This window comes from Cannabis sativa, chromosome X, assembly GCF_029168945.1.
Source record: "Cannabis sativa cultivar Pink pepper isolate KNU-18-1 chromosome X, ASM2916894v1, whole genome shotgun sequence".
NCBI lineage: Eukaryota > Viridiplantae > Streptophyta > Magnoliopsida > Rosales > Cannabaceae > Cannabis > Cannabis sativa.
In genome coordinates, this window is record NC_083610.1 from 7,123,704 (window position 1) to 7,145,331 (window position 21,628).

Genomic DNA, 21,628 nt, shown 5'->3' on the forward strand with positions numbered 1-21,628 from the left:
GTCATTATTGACACATCCTTGTCACAATATGCCCACATTCTCACCGGCCCTTTTTATTTTTCCCTCCACGCAATAATATTTTGACAAGCATAAACTTTCAATAATTATTTTTAAGGTAAATAATTTCATATGTAAATTTGAAAATAACATAAATTTAATATTTATTTTTAGTGGAATAAATATCATATTTGTAAAACTGTAATTTTATACTAATTAAACAAGACACATATAAGTTCTAAATTGTAGATCATTGGGTTTATAAATATGTAGTATTAATTTTTTTTTAATAAATTTAAAACAAAATGTGTACTGACAAAACTGAAAAAAAAATTACAATTTACAAATTTTGAATACTTATATCGCTAACATAAAATATTAAATTTATGCCGCTTATAAATTTAAAACTTAAAATACTGATGCTATTTACTCACATTTTTATTATATATATATATTTATGTTAAAGACACATATATAATCAAAAAGAAATTTATGAGTATTGGACACAAAAATACTATAAAGTATTTCCAAATAATTTATTTGATCCAAAGCATCAATTTAGTGTATTATTATTATTTATTTATTTTTGATAACATATTATTAGTATTAGTAAAATAAACTACTTGAAAATCGCCTTTCAACGCTCATATCCTGCAATCCGGGTCAGTTGGATCATGAAATAAAATAACTAGGCCTCAGCCTTTAGGTCAAACTTTGAAAAACTGCTCATTTATAGCTAATTTTAAAAACTGACCTCCTCTCATCATTCTAAAGAGCTGATAATTTTAAAAACTGCTCATATTTTTGTCTTATTTTACAAAATATTATTTTAACGTACATTAATTAAAAAGGCTCAAAATTTTTAAAAATATTCAACAAGTTTTACAATAAATATACAAAAATTAAATGATCATTCACATTTAAAAATAAATCAAATAATTGAGTGCATTTTTAAAATAAATTTACAACATTCCACTAAGGTCAAACTATTTTACTATCTAAAAACAAAACTAAGGCTTCGCCGACGTTCTAGACCGTTTTTTGTCCATAGCCCCTCGTAAAATACATACTAGAACCGATCTAGCTCAACATGCTTCTTCAATGTTCTCTGTCTATTGCATGCAGGGGAAAGCAAGGGAGTGAGCTAAAAATTCTATAAGAAAATACTTAACATACAATAGCACTTAAAACATTATACATACTATTGACCTCAAAAAGTGATCAACCGACAGTGGGATCGTACAGATCTGATGCTTGCCACGTTTTTGCACAATTAAGAATGAAAATAAATAGACAACAAGATTTGTTATAGAGGTTCGCCCCCCTTGTGATAGCGGGTAATGACATACTCTCCTTTTAGTTGTATTTATACCAAGGGAACTAATATCCAGATCGCTATATGTGGGATCTGCTGTAGTACCCTTAGGATTACAAGGTATGATTCAATATTGGCAAAACTCAAGTGTTAGACAGCACTAGGGTATGCGTGAGAGAGAGAGAGAGAGAGAGAGAGAGAGAGAGAGAGAGAGAGAGAGAGAGAGAGAGAGAGAGAGAGAGAGAGAGAGAGAGAGAGAGAGAGAGAGAGAGAGAGAGAGAGAGAGAGAGAGAGAGAGAGAGAGAGAGAGAGAGAGAGAGAGAGAGAGAGAGAGAGAGAGAGAGAGAGAGAGAGAGAGAGAGAGAGAGAGAGAGAGAGAGTTTATCTGACATTTGTTGTGATTCTTGGCTCTTTGAGTCATGAAGAACACAAATAACATGTTTGAGTTCTTGCAAAAACACGTGTTCTGATCCATGCACATGCTGGCCGACCATGGGTGGCCTTCATGGGGTCTAACCGGCCATGGGTGGCCTTCATGGGGTCTAACCGACCATGGGATGTGTCCCTAGGCTGGCCTGCCTATGATTGGAATTAGGGTTCCTGGCCAGCAACAAGACTGGGTCTTGGGGTCTAGCTGGCCACTAGGACCTGGAACCTGGTCGGCCAAGGCCAAGGCCAAGGTTCTAAGTGGGCAGCTAATTTTTCTCCCTCTTTTGACCTTGGCTGGGGTCTCGTAACGACCTTGGAGACATATAAAACTGTGACCTTATGCGTGATTTCCCTTGGAAACTCTATATAAGGCTGGTAATGAGTCCATTATAGTAAATTGTGCAACTTAGGACTTGCTGTATGTCTTAGTGAGTGTATCTAAGATGGTACTGGGTCATTGGTCGACCTTGCACACTTTTCATTACTTGGAAGGTACCCTATGGTACTGTTGTCTTGAATATATCTATAGCTTTGTTAGGTTGCTCACCTCCCCTTATCTCTTCCATGCAGGTAGTGCCAGGTGTTTGAATTGGGGAGGTGACAACTGTGTAGGTCTCTTGTTTTCCTTGTAGCCATGGTTGGCACAAAATAAAGTAACTGTAGAGTGACCCCAGACGACCTTCATATGGCTAGATCGACTGTAAGGGGTGGTATCAAGATTGCAGAAGGGGTTACCCTACCTCATGTCGACGTTAGCTCCGAAACTGATCATGAGAATGAGAGACTCGAGGCTTAGTCCAATCGTGAGAAAGTTGTACTGGTTAGGAGGAAGAGACGCGGGCCTTGTGTCATCCTTTCCAATTGTCCCTTAGGTCATTATGATAGCAATGGTAATCTACTGAAAAGGCCCAGTGAGCCTTCGGTGCTCAGTCTGGACCATGTCTTGGTCCAATCCCTTGAGCCTAAAATTCTCGATGCAAGTTTACAAGGAGATATATGGATTTCCCCTTTTTTCGTCTCTCTCGAAGGACAATTTTAAGAGAATATGCATTGTAAGATACCTCCTCCAGATCAACTAGCGCATAGACTAGCCCTCAACTGGATGGCGTGGTCAAAGTACCATATCGATTAAAGACTCGTATTACCTCTTCATTGTACTTTTGTGATATTGCCACTTACTTCAGGATGTGTCGAACACAGATCACCCCAGAAGGTATCAGGTACCTTTCAACGATGTTTGTTCTATATAAGGAGCTAGGTTGGCCCCAACCCACTCCTTATGACATTGGATACTTTTATCCCAATTTTTGTCCTTATTACGTGGCATGCTTACGTGGACAAAACATGTGCCACGTGGCAATGCAGTTCACTAAAAGGAAGGACAAGTCAGCATCCGAACCAACGAAGACCTTGACACTCAGACAAGGTTCAAGTGACAATCCACCTCGCTCTCGAGAGCTAGCCAGCCACCCCTAGTCGGCTCTATGGTCGTCCAGACCAAGAAACAGCTTCATGGCCAACTTGGCTAGCACAAGGCCATGGTCGGCCAAGGATTGCTGAGTGGGTCCCACATGACACACCTACACATGCACATCAAGAATGGGCTACAAATTGGGCCCTAAAAGTCAAACAAACAGGTTGAGAAGTATCTAGAATCTAGGGACATTTTGGTCTTATGTAAATTCTAGCTAACTATACTATTTTTAAGGGATTAAGTTGTAAACCTTGGGTTTAGGCCTCCTATATAAATGCCTTAACCTCTAGCTAAAAACCTTAGTTGCCTAAGCCTCCTCTAAGCTAGAAGTCTCATATCCTCTAAGTATCAAACTCTCTCACTCTTCCTCACTCTCTCACATGCCCAAGCCTTGGTTGCACAACACCCTAGGTTGTTCAACACTTGAGTCTGCCAAGCATCAATATATTGTAATCCAAAGGGCACTATAGCAGATCCCACCTAGAGCGATCTGGATAGTGATTCCCTCAGTATCAATACAACTAAAAGGGGAGTAGGTCATTACCTGCTATCACAAGGGGGCCAAACCTCTATAATAAATCCTATTGTCTATTGTTTCTTATTCTTATTTGTGCACACACGTGGAAAGCATCAGATCTGTTGACCCTGCTGTCGGTTGATCACTTTTTATGGTCAACAGTTTGGTGCTTTAATTGAGAGTGTGGATATCGTGATCTGATCCAATGCCATGGTGAACACAAGAAGAACTCCTGTCACACCATCTGCATCTTTAGGTCTCCCTCAAGACCCATAGATTGCAAATCCAGACACTCGGGTTCCAGTCACAACTGTGATCCCCATGAATACTATAGATGTGGTGAATCCCGTCATAACAATAGGCGTAACAAGTCTGGCCACCACAGCTGGCCAGCTTGACGTGAGCATCTCGGTGGATCCAAGTGGCAGGCCCATGCCTCCAACTCCTTGACCTGTCTCTCTAGCATATAACTGGAGTTGAGATCCAGTTGTTATTCTCGAGGGGTGCCCCCAAGGATTCTTCCTTCAGTTAGAGGCACTTGAGGAGGGTCCTCCCTTGGAGGTTAAGGCCTGCCACTTGGATCCTCCGGGATGCTTGTTTTAGTCTGGCCACTATAGAGTCCTGCCAAGTAATCTTGGCCGTCCATAGACCTATAGGGGAGGTTTGACTGCCCAAGCTGTGCAGGATCTGGCGGCTCAAGGTGTGAAAGATGTGGCCGCCTAAGGTGTGTAGGATCTGGTAGGTCAAGGCTTGCAGGACCTGGCAGGACAAGGCTTGCAGGATGTGGTAGACCAAGGTGTGCAAAACCTGGCAGGTCACTATAGCTCCACCAAGAGGAGGCCAGACTCATGGTGCCTGTTGTGGTGATAGGACTTACCACATCTGTAGTGTTCATCGGGATTCTAGTTGTGACTGGAATCTGAGTATCTGGACCTACAATCTGTGGGTCTTGAGGGAGACCCAAAGATGAAGTTGGTGCGATAGGAGTTCTTCTCGTGTTAACAATGTAGTTTGATCAGATACGATATCCATGCTCTCAATGAAAGCACCAAACTATTGACCTCAAAAAATGATAAATCGATAGAGGGGTTGTATGGATCTGATGCTTGCCACGTGTTACGCAAACAAGAATGAAAATTAATAAACACAAAGATTTGTTATAGAGGTTCGACCCCCTTGTGATAGCGTGTAATGACCTACTCTCATTTTGGTTGTATTAATACCTAGAGATAATACTATTTAAATCGCTATAGGTGGGATCTAATATAGCTCTCTATGAGGATACTAAACATGAATCAATAGGCAGAGCTCTAATGTGAGAGCGAGATTGCCTTCGAGGCGTGTGAGAGATGAAGAGAGGAGAGAGCCCTTGGGGGCGTGTAGCAGAGAGATAGAGGAAGATGGTCTAGGGTATCTGACTTAATGACTTAGGTTTCTACGCTAGGGTTAAGGCCTTTATATAGGAGGCCTAAATCCTTGATTACAGTTTAAATCCCTAGATATTTGCATAGGTTGTTAGATAATTACAAAAGACTAAAGTGCCCTTGAGTCTAGATATTATTCAGCCATTCTGTTGGGCTTTTAGGGCCCAATTCGTAGCCCATGACTTGCTGTCCACATTTTTGGCTATACATAGAGTCCTGTCAGGTTAATCCTGGCCGCCCAAGGCCTTCAGGATCTGGCTGGACAAGGCCTGTAGAATTTGGCAGGAAAAGGCCTGTAGGATTATGCAGGACAAGGCCTAAAGGATCTGGCAGGTCACTGTAGCTCCACCAAGAGGAGGCTAGTCATTGAGTGTGGAGGCCAACCTTTTGCAAGTTGAGGACAACTTTGTACAACATTTCCTTGTAGAGACCAGGTTCCCTTGATTGAATAGAATCCTCCTTGGTCCAGAAGTCACTTCTTGGCTGGCCAGCTAGTGCACAGAACCTGGACAACCTTTAGGCTCACTCTGGCTAGCCTATAGGCTTCTCTTGGCTGGCCAGGGATGTTGGTATATCTCCTTGAGGGCTCACTTCACTCCCTTTGGTTACTGTTTGACAGTTCTGCTATATCTTGTATAGAGACTCTGTTATGCTACTGACATGGTTGTACTCCACTTGTACTCGGTCTTTGGCTTATGTGGACATGCCACGTTAGGTGGAAAAAATTTGGGATAATAGAGGGGATGTCGAAAACTAAAAATTCTTGCATTTTAGTAGTAGACAACGGTTGTTCCCCCACGGTTAAGGGAGTTTAGTTATGCCCAAACTTGCGACACTGTCGCTTGTGAACCCACACAAGTTTACAATGCAGGGTCTTAACTTTTCCTCATCTAATCCCATCTTCTTTAATATTTCCTTATAAAAGATGTTGATAGAGCTCCCATTATCCACGAGAACTCTCTTTATTCTTTTATTAGAAAGTTAAATTGTTATTACAAGAGGATCCGCATGTGGGTATCGTACATGTTTTGAGTCTTTTTCAGAAAAGATAATGGGTGGTTCATCTAATTTTTCTTTCTTTAAAGGTTATAGCTAGAATGCTGATGTCTCACTTTTTACCTCATTAATGTACCTCTTTTGTGCATTATTGTTTTTTCCTGCGAGGTGAGGCCTTCCAAAAATAACCATGATATCCTTGCCCTCTACAGGGGGAGGTTGTAACCTTTGGGTTATTTGGGTTATTGGGTTGGTCTCATTCTGTTGTGTCCTCACATACTACCTTAAATATTCTCAAAAGATTAGGCTTTTGATTTCATGTTTTAACTGATGATACTCATCGGTTGTATGCTCAATATCTCTGTGGAAACGACAATACTTATTGGGATCTCGCTTATTCCTCTCGTGTCTCATTGGGTATGGTCTGTGAAATGTGACCTTGTTTTCATTGGCGAGGTAAATATTCTTGCAAGTTTCATTTAATTCAGAAATAAATAGGTATATATTTCTCATGCTTCTTTTGTTTCTTCTTATCCTTGGATGAGTCTCTTGACTCGTCCGTCCTCTTGGTATTCGAACATTTGGATTTTTTACTTTGGTAGTCATGGTGCTCGTTGTTGCTGTGCTAGTACTGGTTTTATCTCCCAAGCCTGACTTTAACAGCTTGCTTTCATTCCGTGCCTCCTCTTTTCACACAAAACTTTTTACTCTTTCATTGAATTCATTGATATTTCTTACAGGATGCCCTTGCAAATCATCCCATAACTCTCCCCATGCGATTGATAAGTGTTGTGAAAATTATATACGCAAGTATACGCAGTCACACAAGTAATAAAGTGATAAGTAAGATCGTCTCCACAGGGATTGCACTAACTAATTCTAGATGATTAAAGTTGTAATATCAACTAATTACAACTTAAAATAAAAAGAAATAATATGCAAATGGTTGAGTAATGGTTCAAAATTAGAAATGACATGAATTAATCTTGTTAGAATTAAACTACTGCTGCTAAGAAAAATTGATTGCAAGATAAAAGTTGTAATATGGTAAAAATGGCTTGAATAACTAATTCCTTCTAGTCAGGTTTTTTTACAGTCAGTACAGCATCGGTTCAGCATTACTCTAGCATTCTGCACAGAGATAACAACAAATTCCTCTAGGCTTGTGAGAATTTTCCAACACTCACAACTTTAATCCTACCATTAAGCTCAATATATTCCTATATCAAACCAGCAAGCAGGACACCATTCAAACATTCATTTGGTAAGTTATGCAAGGTAAATGAAATATTCCTATCCACTTACAAAGAAAAGCCTAAATCTAGGTTTTCACTTGCTTCATTCAAGTTGAACTACTAGATCTAGCCCTTTCAGTACAAGATCTAGCTTAGCAAATTGTTATTCATGGCCAAGAAACAACAATCAATTGAAATGAAACTCACTTGAATGAACAAAGGCAAACAAATGCTAAAGTAAGCTTAAAATTTAATCATACCCAACTTAGAAGTTCATAGTCATTCAAGCCTCAAAAGTTTAGCTCATATTCAAGTAAGAAAATAAAATCCAAGCTAAAGACAAATCATCCATGGCTGCTGCCCAAATTTACAATCTCAAGAAGTTTTTGATACTAAGTACAAACAACACTAAAAGAGAGTAAAGAAAGAAAACTAAAGAGAAGGGGTAAAAGAAAAGTCAAACACTAAGGTTTGGTCCCCTCTTCTTTCTTCTTTTTAGTACTCCCTGCTGTGAATTAAAATTTCTCCAAAAAAAATTGCAGCTGCTCCAAGTACGAAAATTGATGAAGATGACTATGGTGTACTTCCTCTTTCCTTTTCTTTTTGATGTTGGGTTTTTAGGGTACCAACCTCCTCACCCAAAATAGAAGCCCAAACTTTTCCACTTTGGCCCACTAGGGTGAGACCCCTTTCTTCCATGTCAGCTAGCTGATGCAATTTGAGTGATTGGACCGAAGTTGCTGAGGTGGATAAGTGAAATTCGTGTTTCCACGTCACTGCCAGGATGCTGAATTCACTTCAGCATTGCTTTAGCATTGCTTCAGCAATCAGCCCAGTTTCAGCTTGTGCTCCTTTTCTTCCTTGCTTCTTTCTCTTTTACCTATCAATTTAATTCCTCCTTTTTCAACAAAATAAGCACAGTTAATTGGAAAAACACACCCAACAATATCAATATTTACAAAACTTAAAGGTTAGAATACTAAATAGAAAATAACACTAAAACTAATTAAAATTAAGCAAAATAAACACATTTTCGCTACTCTCCTCACAATACTTTAGTTTAAAGGCATAAAAATTAACTCTATACCATAGAGTTATCAATAAGTCAGTTGTAATTCAAGCCTGAAGGGCTGTTAATTGAATGCTGTCATTCAAATTTTTGACTTTAGCTGCAGCTATACTAAAGCGACTTAAATATGCCTTGAGGGAGTCTCCTGGTTGTTGTTTGCTATTAGTCAATAAAGATGCTTCTAGTTGACGATCTCTCGTAGCTTGAAATTTCTTTTTAAAATCTTTTGACAATTGCTCCCAAGAAGTTATGGAATGGTTGGTGAACTTATCAAACCAACTACTTGCTGCTCCTATTAATGACGTCAGAAACCATATGCATCACAAGTTGTTTGAAATGTTACTTGCTGTCATTACGGTGTTGAACTTGTTTAAGTGGGTGATTGGATCAATAGTACCATCATATTGCGAGATGTGTGAATTTTTAAATCCTTGAGGAAATTATGAGTTTAGGATATCAGGGTGGAACAGTTCTGTTTCTTCATCCGAGTCATACCATGGTAATTTTCCATATTCTCCATCCTGGTATTTTTTGAACTTATCCTCCAATTGTATTACTCGTAATTGAATGGGATCCACAGGTTGCTAACCCGCATTTTGATTAAGCTGGTTACACAAATTAGGTGCATTTTGATTTAAATGCTCACAAAGGTCTGTTGCCTTTGATTTAATCATTCACAGAGGTCAAGTTCACAACATCTCTGATCGTAATTACTTACGGATCTAGTCCTTGAGTAACTTTTAGATTGGTAGCTAAGCGAGTTACTCATACTTTCTTGATCAATAAAATAATATCAAGATCTATTCCCATCTCACGTTTGTCTAGCTGACCTACTGTGTTTGTGAGATCATGACTCTCCTATACTTGAACTAAGCTTCACGTGTCTCATCTCGCATTGGGCTTCTTCTCCGAAAGAGATTTGACACACGTCCCCTACTAAGTTATGTGTGTATATTCTCTCTGTTTGTGCAAAAAGGTTTTTGTGGATGCCTCGGGGGTCGACTAGACCTAGGCTGATTTCTAGGATTTCTTCCATCATTACGAGGGATTTCCTAGTTTCTCAGTCGTGACTGTCATGCATCTGTATTCATGCAAGATGACTCTAGTACATCAGTTATTCATTTCTATAGTTTGCAAATCCATGGGAAGTTCTTGGAACATCACGTTGATGCTCCTGATATCTTAAATAGCCAGTATTAGGTTGACTTTCTCTATTCATTAGAATATCCCTTGTATTCCCAAGTTGTTCTTCCTGATCATTTATGGGATTTCTTTCATTATTTTCTTGCTTTCTGGTCCTGGAACCTCGAGGTCTTCCTCGTGGCCTCCTTATAGATGGATTAGATTGAGTTTGAGGAGTGGTTCCCTGTGTAGCCTTAACTATCGCAGCCTCTCGTACCAACTCAACATTTTTTTCAATTAGATTTAGCCAGGCACTGTCGAAGTTGCCTATTTTCTATAACCACCCGTGGGACATATCTCATGGGATCATAGGTATCTTCACTTCATCTCTTTGGGATCTGCTCTTCAGTTGGAGTGAAATTTCCATCATTCCTCTAAGAACGTGGAATTTCGGTTGTGTTAGTTCTTTGCGATCCCCGAGGTTCTTTTCCAGGGCGATGAGTAGTCTCCTCTGGATGACTTCCTTTGTGGGGGGTATTATCTGCCATAGATATAAGTTTGTAATTGTGTTTATAAGGAGGGATTTTTCTAAGTTTTTATCACTAAGACTCTCAATGAAAGCACCAAACTGTTAACGCAGATTTTTGTTAACTAAATATATAAGCCTTTTATGTATGATATAGAATTGATGACAATAATAAATGAACACCAAATATTTTTACGTGATTTTGTAGTTAAAATTTACATACTCCATGAGTCCTTCTTATTAGGGATGATAATATGGATACAAAGTATAATTTTCAAATAAATGTAAAATATCATTTTTTTTCTCGAGTTCACTGTCCATTCTTCCCATGATTCTGCTCCTATTTATAAGTATATAGGATGACAATTATTTTTATTAGGATCTAATCATTTACAACTGCTCATAAAATGTGGACATTCCTCACATTTTATTTTTATGCACATGGAATAATATTTAATAACTACTGAACCGCTCTTTCGTCTTTATCCTTAAACGATTATGCTGACTGTGAATGTTGTTTCTTACTAAACGCGAGTTATCCTTCTTCACCGTTTTTATAGGAAAAAATGTAAAGTATAAATATGCTTCTCATCGTAGTGTTCTTCGTGTTATAATGATATTAGCGAGATGGTTATTCCATCGCATAGAGAGCGAGATGGATGAAGGTACTTATTTTCTCCATGTACAAGTATGTGGGTTAATGAGCTGCAAGCTCCTTGATATCTCGTCATGTAAACTTCTATTATATACACTGTCTATCCCGAGATGGACATATTGTCTCGTCAATTACATGTATTATTATTCTTATCTCACATATGCTTATGTGGCATCGAGTTTGAATATTTTTATCAACTATAATTAATTGAAACGAGTTATTTAAGCCACATTTAATAATGTAATTTAATATTATAACTAGGGATGCACACAGGGCGGGGAATTAGCGGGGAGTGCTCTCCCCGTCCCCGTTAAGGATTTTAATCCCCATCCCCGCCCCATCCCTGCTTATTCCCCATCAGGGACGGGGCGGGGAATCCCCTAATGGGGCGGGGACGGGACGGGGAATCCCCTATTGTAAAATAAAATTTATTTTAAAAATTTAAATGTATAAAATTATTAAATTACATAAAAGATAAAGTATTACACATTATTTACTATTCAATATAGTAATTATTATACAAAAACACAATTTCAAAAATTGTAAAAATGATATTAATATACTAACAAAATACAAACACATATATAAAATATAAAATATTAATAAAAAAATAATTAATAAATTAAACGGGTCCCCGTCGGGATGGGGAGTGTCATCCCCGTCCCCGCCCCGTTTAACATTCGGGGACAAAATTTGATCCCCGTCCCCGCCCCGTTCCCCATTTAGACGGGGAATCCCCGCCCCATTAGGGGCGGTCCCCGCGGGGCCCCATCCCCATGGAGAAAATGTGCATCCCTAATTATAACCATTGGGCTTATTCATATTCCTTTTATAGTACACATGTCAACTTTTGGTAAATAGTCAAATTTCGGGTATAACAAAACAAAAACAACACAAAAATAAATGTAAAACAATAAAGCAGATATAACCACTTAGAAAAACATAAAAGAACCACACACTTCAAAATTTTTTTGCCAGTGAGCTCGTCAAATGTATTTATAGGAGAACCAGAATAAATTAACCACAAAAATAGCCATAGAGAAGGAAGAAGAAATATATTTATAGCTTCTATCTTTCACACCTACGGTCAGAACCACCACAACAACAAGAGAACACCCAAAAAATAACTATTAATTTCGGCGAGATAGAGCAAGAACAGTAAAATCGACGTCAAATAAATAAATTATCGCAAATAACTGTAAAACAACACTAAAACAAATAAAAAATAAAATAAAAAAAGATTAAAAAAAAACTAACCCTCTTCTGCACAACCTCAACGCCAAATGCAATAGAGACTATATTTGCAAGCTTAGTTCTGGAAAATCAGAATAAAAAAAAACCACACTAACTCTTATCTTTCCTGAACACGTGACTTAAAATATAACTAAAAATTTAAAAAACTAAATTAAAAAAAAGAAAAGAAAAAAAAGAAGAACTGAATAAGAAAAAAAATTATATGTTAATGGAAAAAAATAAAAAGAAGAAGAGAGTAGAAGAGTAAAAAAAAAAGGAAAAGATGATGAACATGAAGAGAAAATAATGCAAAAGTGAGATTCAACTGAAAAAAAATAAAATAAAAGATCGAGTATTAAATATTTAGAGTATTATATTTTTCATCATTAATTTTAATTAAAAAAAATAAAAAATGTATTACTAAAATTACAACACAACTCAAAACACATTTTTATAATACTTAAAAAATAATATAAATGGATATGATTAATACTTGAGATGCCAGTTGTTACAAAAATGAGACAATTTTTTTTATACAAAAAACAATAATTAGTATGAGCCATGCGGTGTAAATTTATGTCTTCTTGATTGAGTCATCACTCACTTATTGGTGAGACATGATGAGATGGAAACATATAAATATTTTTATTTCCATGTGCGTGATCTTCTTAAGCTTGTTTTTTTTCGGTTTTTTTAAAGGATTACTGTTTTAATATTTCGTAATGTAACAATAATTAATTATTTACAATGAAGTATTCGTTAAACTATCAGAATACATGTTTTAAAAAAATAACACAATAATGAGACGTAGAAAAAACAGAAAAATTAGACATTGTACATAAAAAGAAATTATAGGAGCCCCCATCATATTTAACATCAAAGTTTTTATAATTTTGCAGATACAGTTTTCTTTTTTTTACTGAACAATTTTGCAGATAGAGTTAGAGCCCACATATCATTATTCCTTAAAAAGCAACTCTAAAATTAGAAGCCCTTTTTTTTTTTTTTTTTTTTTTTCTCTAATTTCCTTCTTTTTACTAGCTTAGGGACCACTACAAAGATAATATAAGTAGGAAGTCTCTACCTCTCAATATATTGCACTCACTTAATCAAACAAAAGCCGGCCATTTCTTAATATGCTTTCTATATTATTTGGCTCTCATTTTTCTTTAATATCCAGAGCTAATATATATATTTATCTCTAAACAACAGTGCTATATTTTCACATGAGCTAATAAATCATTTAATTGTGTTGTTCTTTTGTCCCTAACTGTACGTGGTCATCAGTAGTAGTAGAAGCACCGTTGACTAATTCCATCTGTTCTTTATTCTTGAGTAATGCATTTGCGGCCCTCCACTTATAAAATTTACCAAAAAGGACCTCCATGTCCTCAAGGGTTCGACCCTGTGTTTCCGGTAGCATTGTATAGAAAAATATCCAAGCAACAGTAGCCACTCCAGCGAACAGAAAAAAGGACCCACCAATAGTGATTGCATTATACAGAGAAATAAAACTCATAGAAATGACCCCACTAGTCACCCTGTTCACCGCCACACCCATACTCGACCCCTGGGCGCGTAGCTTCAACGGGAAGATTTCAGAGCTGTAAACCCACGTGATGGGTCCCATTCCAATAGAGAAAAACGCCACGTAGGACAAAACCATCGTGATTGACAGCACCACGGCCCACATCAGCTTCTCATCCGACTGGTCAATGATGGTCAACGACACCCCAAGTGTGGCAAGAGACAACACCATACCTCCTACGCTGCTCAGAAGCAACGGCCGCCGTCCGATCTTGTCGAGCAAGAAAGTCGCCGTCAAGATGAAAATCGTCTTCACGAATCCGACGGCTACGGTCGCCAGTAGCTTTTGATCGTCTGATTTGATCCCGGCCTTCTCGAAGATCCTTGGGCTGTACAAAACGACAGCGTCTATGCCCGAGGCTTGTTGGAAGAAGTGGATTCCAATGGCTGAGATCAAGATGTGGCGAACAGCTGGCGTGGGGTGAACCAGGAGCTCCTTCCATACCCCCTCGCCGTGACTTTTCTTGCTGACTTCAACGATGTCGTCAGTGCAGTGTTCGGGGATCCCGGCGGCTTCTTTAATGTCTGCTAATCTGAGCTGAGCCTCATCTAAGCTATCCGAAGTCTTGTCAAGGACCTTCTTGGCTTCACCGAGCCGACCTTGCATAACGAGCCACCGGGGCGACTCAGGCATGGCTAACACTCCAACGGCTAATAGGACAGAGGGGATTGACCCAACTCCGAGCATAAGGCGCCACCCCAAATGGGTTGGGAGCTTGGAGAAGGCGTAGTTAGAGACGTAGCCAAGTAGTATTCCAGCATTGATAAAGACCTGTAAATAATGTAAAGTTAATTATTAGTGTAAAGATTTTTTTATATTTTTACATTTTAATATAATACTTGCACTTTTCAAAGTTGTTAGAAACACGATATTGGTATCGTTTTATTTTTTAGTGTAGAAAAAGTTGTATAGTTATAGTAACTGGTGGGTGAAAAATTAGTAGGTTTGAAATTATGATGAAAATATTTGATTTTAGGTATTGTGAATACCTCAGGGAATGAGGTGAGGAAACCACGAGAAGAAGCGGGGGAGACTTCTGCTGTGTAGACAGGTGCGATCATGAGAGCGTAACCGACGCCGACACCAGCGACGAAGCGACCGAACATGAGGAAGGAGTAATTTGTGGCGAATCCCATGAGGAGAGCCCCAGCGAAGAATATGGCTCCAGCAAGTACGATGGTGTAGCGGCGGCCAATCCAGTCAGAGGTTCTACCAGCGGCGGCTGAACCCAGCAGGGAGTATAAGTTCAGAATACCCATCAGGATTTCGATCTGTGTGTCTGAGATTTTGAGGTCCTTTTTTATGAATATAGCTGCTCCACTCATTACACCAATATCTGTCCATGCCAAAATTAAATCAAAAACTAAATACTAAATAATCTCATAGAAAGTTGAGCTTTTTTGTTTCATTATACACTTCGTTTCCACATGCATGCTTTTTTAAATATACTGCAATCTTGAAATTTAAGGAAAACAAACAAAGACTTTCCAACAATATTATAAAGAGAAGTTAACCAATATAATTGTTTTGAACGAAAAGTGTAGTTTTGTTAAACAATATGTCCAGATGGGAAAACTGAGGTGTGTTATATAGTTTATTACAAGATGAGGATATGTAAATATGTATAAACTAACCATAGCCAAGTAAGATGGAGGTCATGGAAGCTAAAATAGCACAAGCCATGGCAAAGACATTCTTTTTGGGTCTTCTCGGAGGATCAAAATCCTCAATGGTTTTTGGTTGTCGACCGGGAACCTCGGCATTCTGTACAGCTTTCCGGTCAGCCATATTCTTTTTTATTTTTTTTCTAGAGAGATTTATTGTATGGGAGACGAGAAGAGAGATATATTCTAATTATAATTTGGTAGAGAGAGGGAGAGAGAGAGTGTGTGTTTAATTAGGATCAGACCATAGAAATTGGAAAGGTTGTGCATTGCCTAGCTGGTTGAGCATAGATCACTTATATAGACAAATCCCCTTGGCTGACGTAATCTTTGAACATACACTCCAAGAAGGCAGCTCTTGGCTTTACGTAATTCGGGTGGCTTATTTGTACTACTTTATACTTAATAAATAGTTAAAATAATATGATAATGAGAAAAATGAAAATAGGCTATTTTTTTATTTAATTATTTTTATGTCTTATCCTCAAGTGGGTCGACTGTGTGGAGTTGCACTGTTTATTATAAATTTTTTTTTTTTTTGACTAATTAACATTTTTTTTCCCTGAACTTTGACATGTACCAAATGATGCCCCTGAACTTTTAAGGCCATTGAAAATGCCCCATGAACTATTGAGATTGCTGGATTTAAGGACTTTTGTCTAATTTTATTCAATTTTACTATTTCAATGATTGTTTATGTACTAAACCATGTTCCCCAGACTTTGATATCTACCAAATCATGTCCTTCGAACTTTGACATGTACTAAATTATGCTTCCTGAACTTTCATCCATGTTAGACTTTTTTTTTACTAAAATTAGAAAAAAGTCCTTAAATCCAACAATCTCAATAGTTCAGGGGGCATTTTCAATGACCTTAAAAGTTTAGGGGGCATCATTTGGTACATGTCAAAGTTCAGGGGGCAAAAATTCTAATTAGCCTATTTTTTTTTTAAACAAAATTAGCATTTTGTAGATAAAAAAAGTAAAAGTTAGACTTTATTTTCATTACAAAAGATTATAAAATAGAGATCAATTAGAACAGAAGAGTCTTGCTAAATATTAATTTACTTTGTAAATGAAGAGACCTAGCAACCTCCAATCCAATTTAATTAAACTCAATTAATTCAATATAATTGATTGGATTGAATGTTAAAAATTAAATTTTCATTAGATTTGATCAATTATTGAATATCAATTTTGTTATCCTAATTTTTGCACTCTGAAGTAGCATCACACGATGGTGACACGTGCGATTAATTTTGTGTATCTGCTCGCAAGAAATATGCCGAACAAGGCACCACATATATTCGCTCGGACAAAGCCTTTTTAACAAGGCAGTGAGCAGTCCGAACAGCACGCCAACACTTAGCGAATTCAATTCTCGTATCGTGAGTCACCAAAAAAATTCTTATAATTTTGGGATTAGATCACAGAGATATGATAAGCTGTCCGAATCCCTTGATTAGTGTATTCTATATTTAATATGCAATCTTTCCACTTATATCAATTGAACTCATAAGGGAAATTCTTCCCTCTCAAGCTTATAGCCATATAAATAGTAATTCATACTCACTAGGCAAAGGGTCGAAAAACTGATCTAAGAATTCATATTCAAAGATACTATTGTAAGAGCTCTAAGAAAATGGATTATTTTCCTTGTTCTTAAGTCAATACAAACCAAGAGGATTAGGCTATTACTGAACTGCTCGGAGCTGAACCTCTATAAAATTCTCGTGTCTTTATTGACTTTATTACATTACATGCACATTATACTACTTGTCGCTTACAATTTAGACTCACTGTCGTTGGCCAAAAGCGAGGTCAGTATTTTAGTGCGCTTCCATTGAGCATTGAACTCAAGATCGTTCTCAAACCTAATCATAAATACAATGGTGGTACAGACTCGCAGAGGCGTGGTTGATCTAGCAAATCCACAGGCGGTGGATCATACACTGCAGAACCCAGGGAACACAAGGGTTCCACCAACCACAAATCCCGAACAACCCTCGATCGTAGGTCATGGAGTGACGACTCCTGTGAGTGGAATCGCGCATGGTGTGCAAGAGACTGGGAATACCAGTTCAGCAGCTAATCAGGGCATTCTCAACACTGTCGTTCTGCTCGTAACAAATGTTCGAACAACTATTGGAGATGACACCAAAATCCAGAACCTCCGCGCTGCTCTTCGAGTCATGCAGGGTCATACTAACACCTTGCATCACGATCAGGAGGAACTCCGTGCTGCGGTAATTCTTGGATTTGAAGAGCAGAGGCGCATGTTCGCTGAATGGAGGGACAAGGAAATGGAAACGTTAAGGGCTCAGCAAGCAGCCATTGACGACCGAACCTGGCAGGCCACCGTGTTGATACGAAAAGCCTATCAGGCTGCCGGACAACAGCCTACAACCGTCATCCCCCTGGGGTGAGACAGACGAAGATCCAGCGGTGAACACCTCTCAGACTATAAATGGTCAGCCGTCCAATCCCCGGTCACAAGTTCCACCTGTGGGCCAAGTGGTAGGCGGGCAGACCTTGTCTAGCAATTCATCAAGAGAAGTCATACCTAATAATTCCAACCAAGTTAATGCTACCGGCTAGCTAATTGGCCAAACCAACCAGTCACTGAGACAGCCAAGTGTTTCTATATTTAATCGATTGGGAACAGTTCATGATCTTAGAGATGATCTGAACAGAAGGAGAGGGTTGGACGACCAGCACGACGCGCCAGTCATTCAGCCCGGAACCCGCGCTCAAAATCTCGCTCAAAGAGATGCTGACGCGACTATGGTCGATCAAGAGGCCGAACAAGTTAGTCCAGCCGTGCAGGCACATTTGGATGAACTAAAAAATATGTTCCAAGGCCTGGCCGATCAAAGGAACAATAACCTTGAGTTGGACCGAGCACGTGGATCCCCTTTCTCCCCCAGAGATTAATGTCTTAGAATTTCCTCACAAGTTTAAGATGCCAACCTGGAAGATGTACACTGGGAAGGAAGATCCCTTATCCCACCTCAAGTATTTCGAAATGCAAATGGACCTGTAAGGAGCAGAAGGAGATGTATGTTGCAGAGTTTTTCCTGCCATCCTCTCAGAGGCCGCCCAACAACGGTATTTCAAGTTGGCGCTCGAAAAGTTCAACTCATGGAAGGCTTTCTCCTCGGAGTTCCATGCACAATTCTCCTCTTCTCGCCAACTTCCGTTGCACTTAAGAGATCTGGTCAAAGTGAAGCAAAGACCAGGAGAACCTCTCCGAGCCGACATCAGCAGATTTATGACGGAGGCAACTAAGGTTGCACAGGTAACCGAAGACGGAAAGTTGTCCGCGATACTGGGGGCATTGAAGGTCTTAGAGAACATTGGAAGGACATCAGGAAGAACGGACCAGTAGATTCTATGAGTGACTTCCTTGATCGCGTGGAAGGTTTTATTAAGCTTGAAGAAGCCATTCAGCGGGCAGGGGTGGAGCAAAAACCTAGCCAGCCAAAAGCTCTCTCTGCTGGGATATCCACCCAGCTCCCCCAATACCCAAGCAATTCGAGCTCGGGTGGTAAATGGTCCAACAACAACAATAGGCAAGGAAATGGGAAAAAGGGAAAGTTTGCTAGTAAAACTGAACAAACTCCAAGGGAGAATCCTACCAAGTTTACTGCATTTTCTATCCTGACAGAAGATATAGAAAGTGTGTACATGGCTACTCAATCATTAGCTCCGTACAAGAAGCCCGCACCCATGAAAAAATATGTAAGCAAGAGAGACATGGCTAAGTTTTGCTGTTTTCATGGGGATTATGGCCATGACACCAATGAATGCAACAATCTGGAGCGAGAAATTGAATTTCAGATAAGAAAAAATAATTTGCACGTACAGAAGTATGTCAAGGCCGATCAAAATCAGAGGGGCGATAACAACCAAGATTTACTACCACCACCAGTAGATGGACATCTACAAGTCATTATTGGAGGGCCGCACATAGCTGGAGATTTAGGCAAAGCCCGGGAAAAGTATGCCCGAACAGTACAGCATGAACAAAAAGAAGTAGTTCTGGCCATCGAAGAAAGAAAACCGAAGATACCACGAGGAGGGGAGCCCACCATAATATTTAGTGATGAAGATGCTATCAATATCAGTTTCCCGCACAACGACCCGTTGGTCGTGGAAGTCCAAATAGCCAACAAGATGGTGGCCCGAACCATGATAGACAATGGAGCCTCTTCCAACATCTTATTCAAGACAACGTATGAAAAGATGGGGCTCCAGCTCAAAGATTTAACTCCTTGTCTCCAGCCCGTGTATGTTTTTCTCAGCCAAGGTGTCGCACCTCTAGGGCAAATTTGCCTACCCCTCACTGTTGGGCAAGCTCAGAAGAGCATAACTATAATGGCACAATTTCTAGTATTGGACGTTCCATCAGCATTTAATGTCATGTTAGGCCGACCAGCTTTATATGACTTAAAGGTTGTTACGTCAATATTCCATTCATGCCTTAAGTTCCCAACAAAGAATGGGGTGGGGTGCCTAAGAGGAAACCAGCAGGCTTCTCGGGAATGTTACAACCTTGCCATAACCAAGGCTAAAAAGGAAGTATCCTCTAGCCAGAGTTCGGACAAGGGAAAAAACATTGCTAAATAGGGAACCTCCCAAGGCGGGGATGAAGATGTGGATCCTCGACTTGGGGACCCAAGCAACAATGTTGGACCAGTGGAAGAACTAGAAGAGATTGAAATTGACCCGAATATTCTGACCAAAAAGCTTAAGATTCGAAAAGGTTTGTTGCTCGAAGTAAAATCAGCATTGATAAAATTTCTGAGAGCAAACCTAGACATTTTTGCCTGGTCGCATGAGGATATGGTCGGAATTGATCCTTCTATAATTTCACATGTCCTAAATATTGATCCAAACTTCCGACCAGTTCAATAAAAGTGAAGACTGTTGGACAAGGAGCGAGCCTTAGCTCTCGAAGAAGAGGTAGAAAAGCTACTGAACAACAATTTCATAATTGAAGCTTTCTACCCAGCTTGGGTTGCTAATCCCGTACTGGTACCCAAGCCAAACAAGAAATGGCGAGTTTGTATTGATTTCACCGACCTCAACAAGACGTGCCCCAAAGACTATTTTCCACTTCCAAGAATAGATCAACTTGTGGACGCAACAACAGGGCATGAAATATTAAGCTTTATGGACGCCTATTCGGGGTATAATCAAATCAAAATGCATCCACCAGACCAAGAACATACAAGTTTCAGAACAGATATGGGTGTGTATTGTTATAAGGTCATGCCGTTTGGTCTCAAAAACGCTGAAGCTACACCAAAGATCGGTAAACAAGATAATTAAAGACTAGATCGGACGAAACATGGAAGTGTACGTGGATGACATGCTCGTCAAATCCAGGAAGGTTGGGGGCATATAGATGACCTGGACGAATGCTTCAAAGTCCTCAGGAAGTACAACATGAAGCTCAATCCCTTAAAGTGCTCCTTTGGAGTCAGCTCGGGTAAGTTTCTAGGCTTTATCGTCAACACCCGAGGAATTGAAGCCAATCCAGAGAAGATTCAAGCCCTCCTGGATATGAAATCGCCAACAAGAACCAAGGAAGTTCAAAGTTTGACTGGTCGGATTGCCGCACTCAACAGATTTGTTTCAAAATCAACAGCCAAGTGTGTTCCATTCTTCAACATCCTGCGAGGAAATAAACAATTTGAGTGGACAGAGGAATGTGAAAAAGCTTTTCAAGAGCTAAAAATGCAACTCGCAAAACCTCTTGTACTCTCAAAATCTTTGGACGGAGAAGAACTTAGGATATACCTGGCTGTCATGGAGCATGCTGTAAGTGCCATGTTGATCAGAGAGGAAAACAAGTATTCAACATCCGGTCTATTACATCAGTAAAAGACTCATTGAGGCTGAAGGCCGATATCCATTGATAGAGAAACTCACGTATTGCCTAATTCTAGCAACAAGAAAGCTAAGGCCCTAATTTCAAGTTCACGCTGTTAGGGTATACACCAACCAATCGTTACGCCAAATATTGCAAAAATCGGATGCTTCTAGACGGTTACTCAAATGGGCAGTGGAGTTGGGCCAATATGAGATTATCTTCCAACCCCCAACAACAATTTGTTGGAAATATTTTACTAGGATCTAGATTTACTAACAAATATGTTTCATTAACATCCTAATATGAATTCTAAAACAATGAAATAAACACATAAGGGTTTAAGGAAACCTTACATTGGGTGCAGCGGAATATAATGACTCCTTCCGTTCAGATCTCTAGCCCTTGATTCCTTTCTGTAGCGGAGCATCACCAAGATCTGAACCTGGATCTTTTTCTCTCCTTCCTTTAGTCTGATTCTCCTTCCCGTTGATTGGATTCTTCACAA

General features: G+C 39.2%; 2 protein-coding genes across 2 annotated transcripts; one reads left to right on the top strand and one right to left on the bottom strand.

The window, feature by feature from the left end:
* Positions 1–12,632: 12,632 nt before the first annotated feature.
* Positions 12,633–15,630, bottom strand: LOC115703151 (polyol transporter 5). Its single transcript, XM_030630654.2, has 3 exons — positions 15,215–15,630; positions 14,570–14,916; positions 12,633–14,351 (listed from the first exon to the last, which is right to left on the bottom strand). Exons 1-3 carry the CDS (start codon positions 15,366–15,368, stop codon positions 13,236–13,238), a joined length of 1,617 nt encoding a protein of 538 aa, XP_030486514.2. The 5' UTR covers positions 15,369–15,630; the 3' UTR covers positions 12,633–13,235.
* A 3,008-nt stretch (positions 15,631–18,638) lies between these two features.
* On the top strand, positions 18,639–19,874 carry LOC133031976 (uncharacterized). The gene has a single exon (XM_061105784.1). It carries the CDS (start codon positions 18,639–18,641, stop codon positions 19,872–19,874), a length of 1,236 nt encoding a protein of 411 aa, XP_060961767.1.
* Positions 19,875–21,628: the final 1,754 nt, after the last annotated feature.

Excerpts from the sequence above, each read along its gene's own strand:
- LOC133031976 (XM_061105784.1), top strand. The coding sequence starts at position 18,639 with ATGAGTGACTTCCTTGATCGCGTGGAAGGTTTTATTAAGCTTGAAGAA.
- LOC115703151 (XM_030630654.2), bottom strand. The coding sequence starts at position 15,368 with ATGGCTGACCGGAAAGCTGTACAGAATGCCGAGGTTCCCGGTCGACAA. Across the intron at positions 14,917-15,214 it reads CTCCATCTTACTTGGCTATG|ATATTGGTGTAATGAGTGGA; the intron begins GTTAGTTTATAC and ends TGGCATGGACAG. Across the intron at positions 14,352-14,569 it reads TCCTCACCTCATTCCCTGAG|GTCTTTATCAATGCTGGAAT; the intron begins GTATTCACAATA and ends CATTATTTACAG.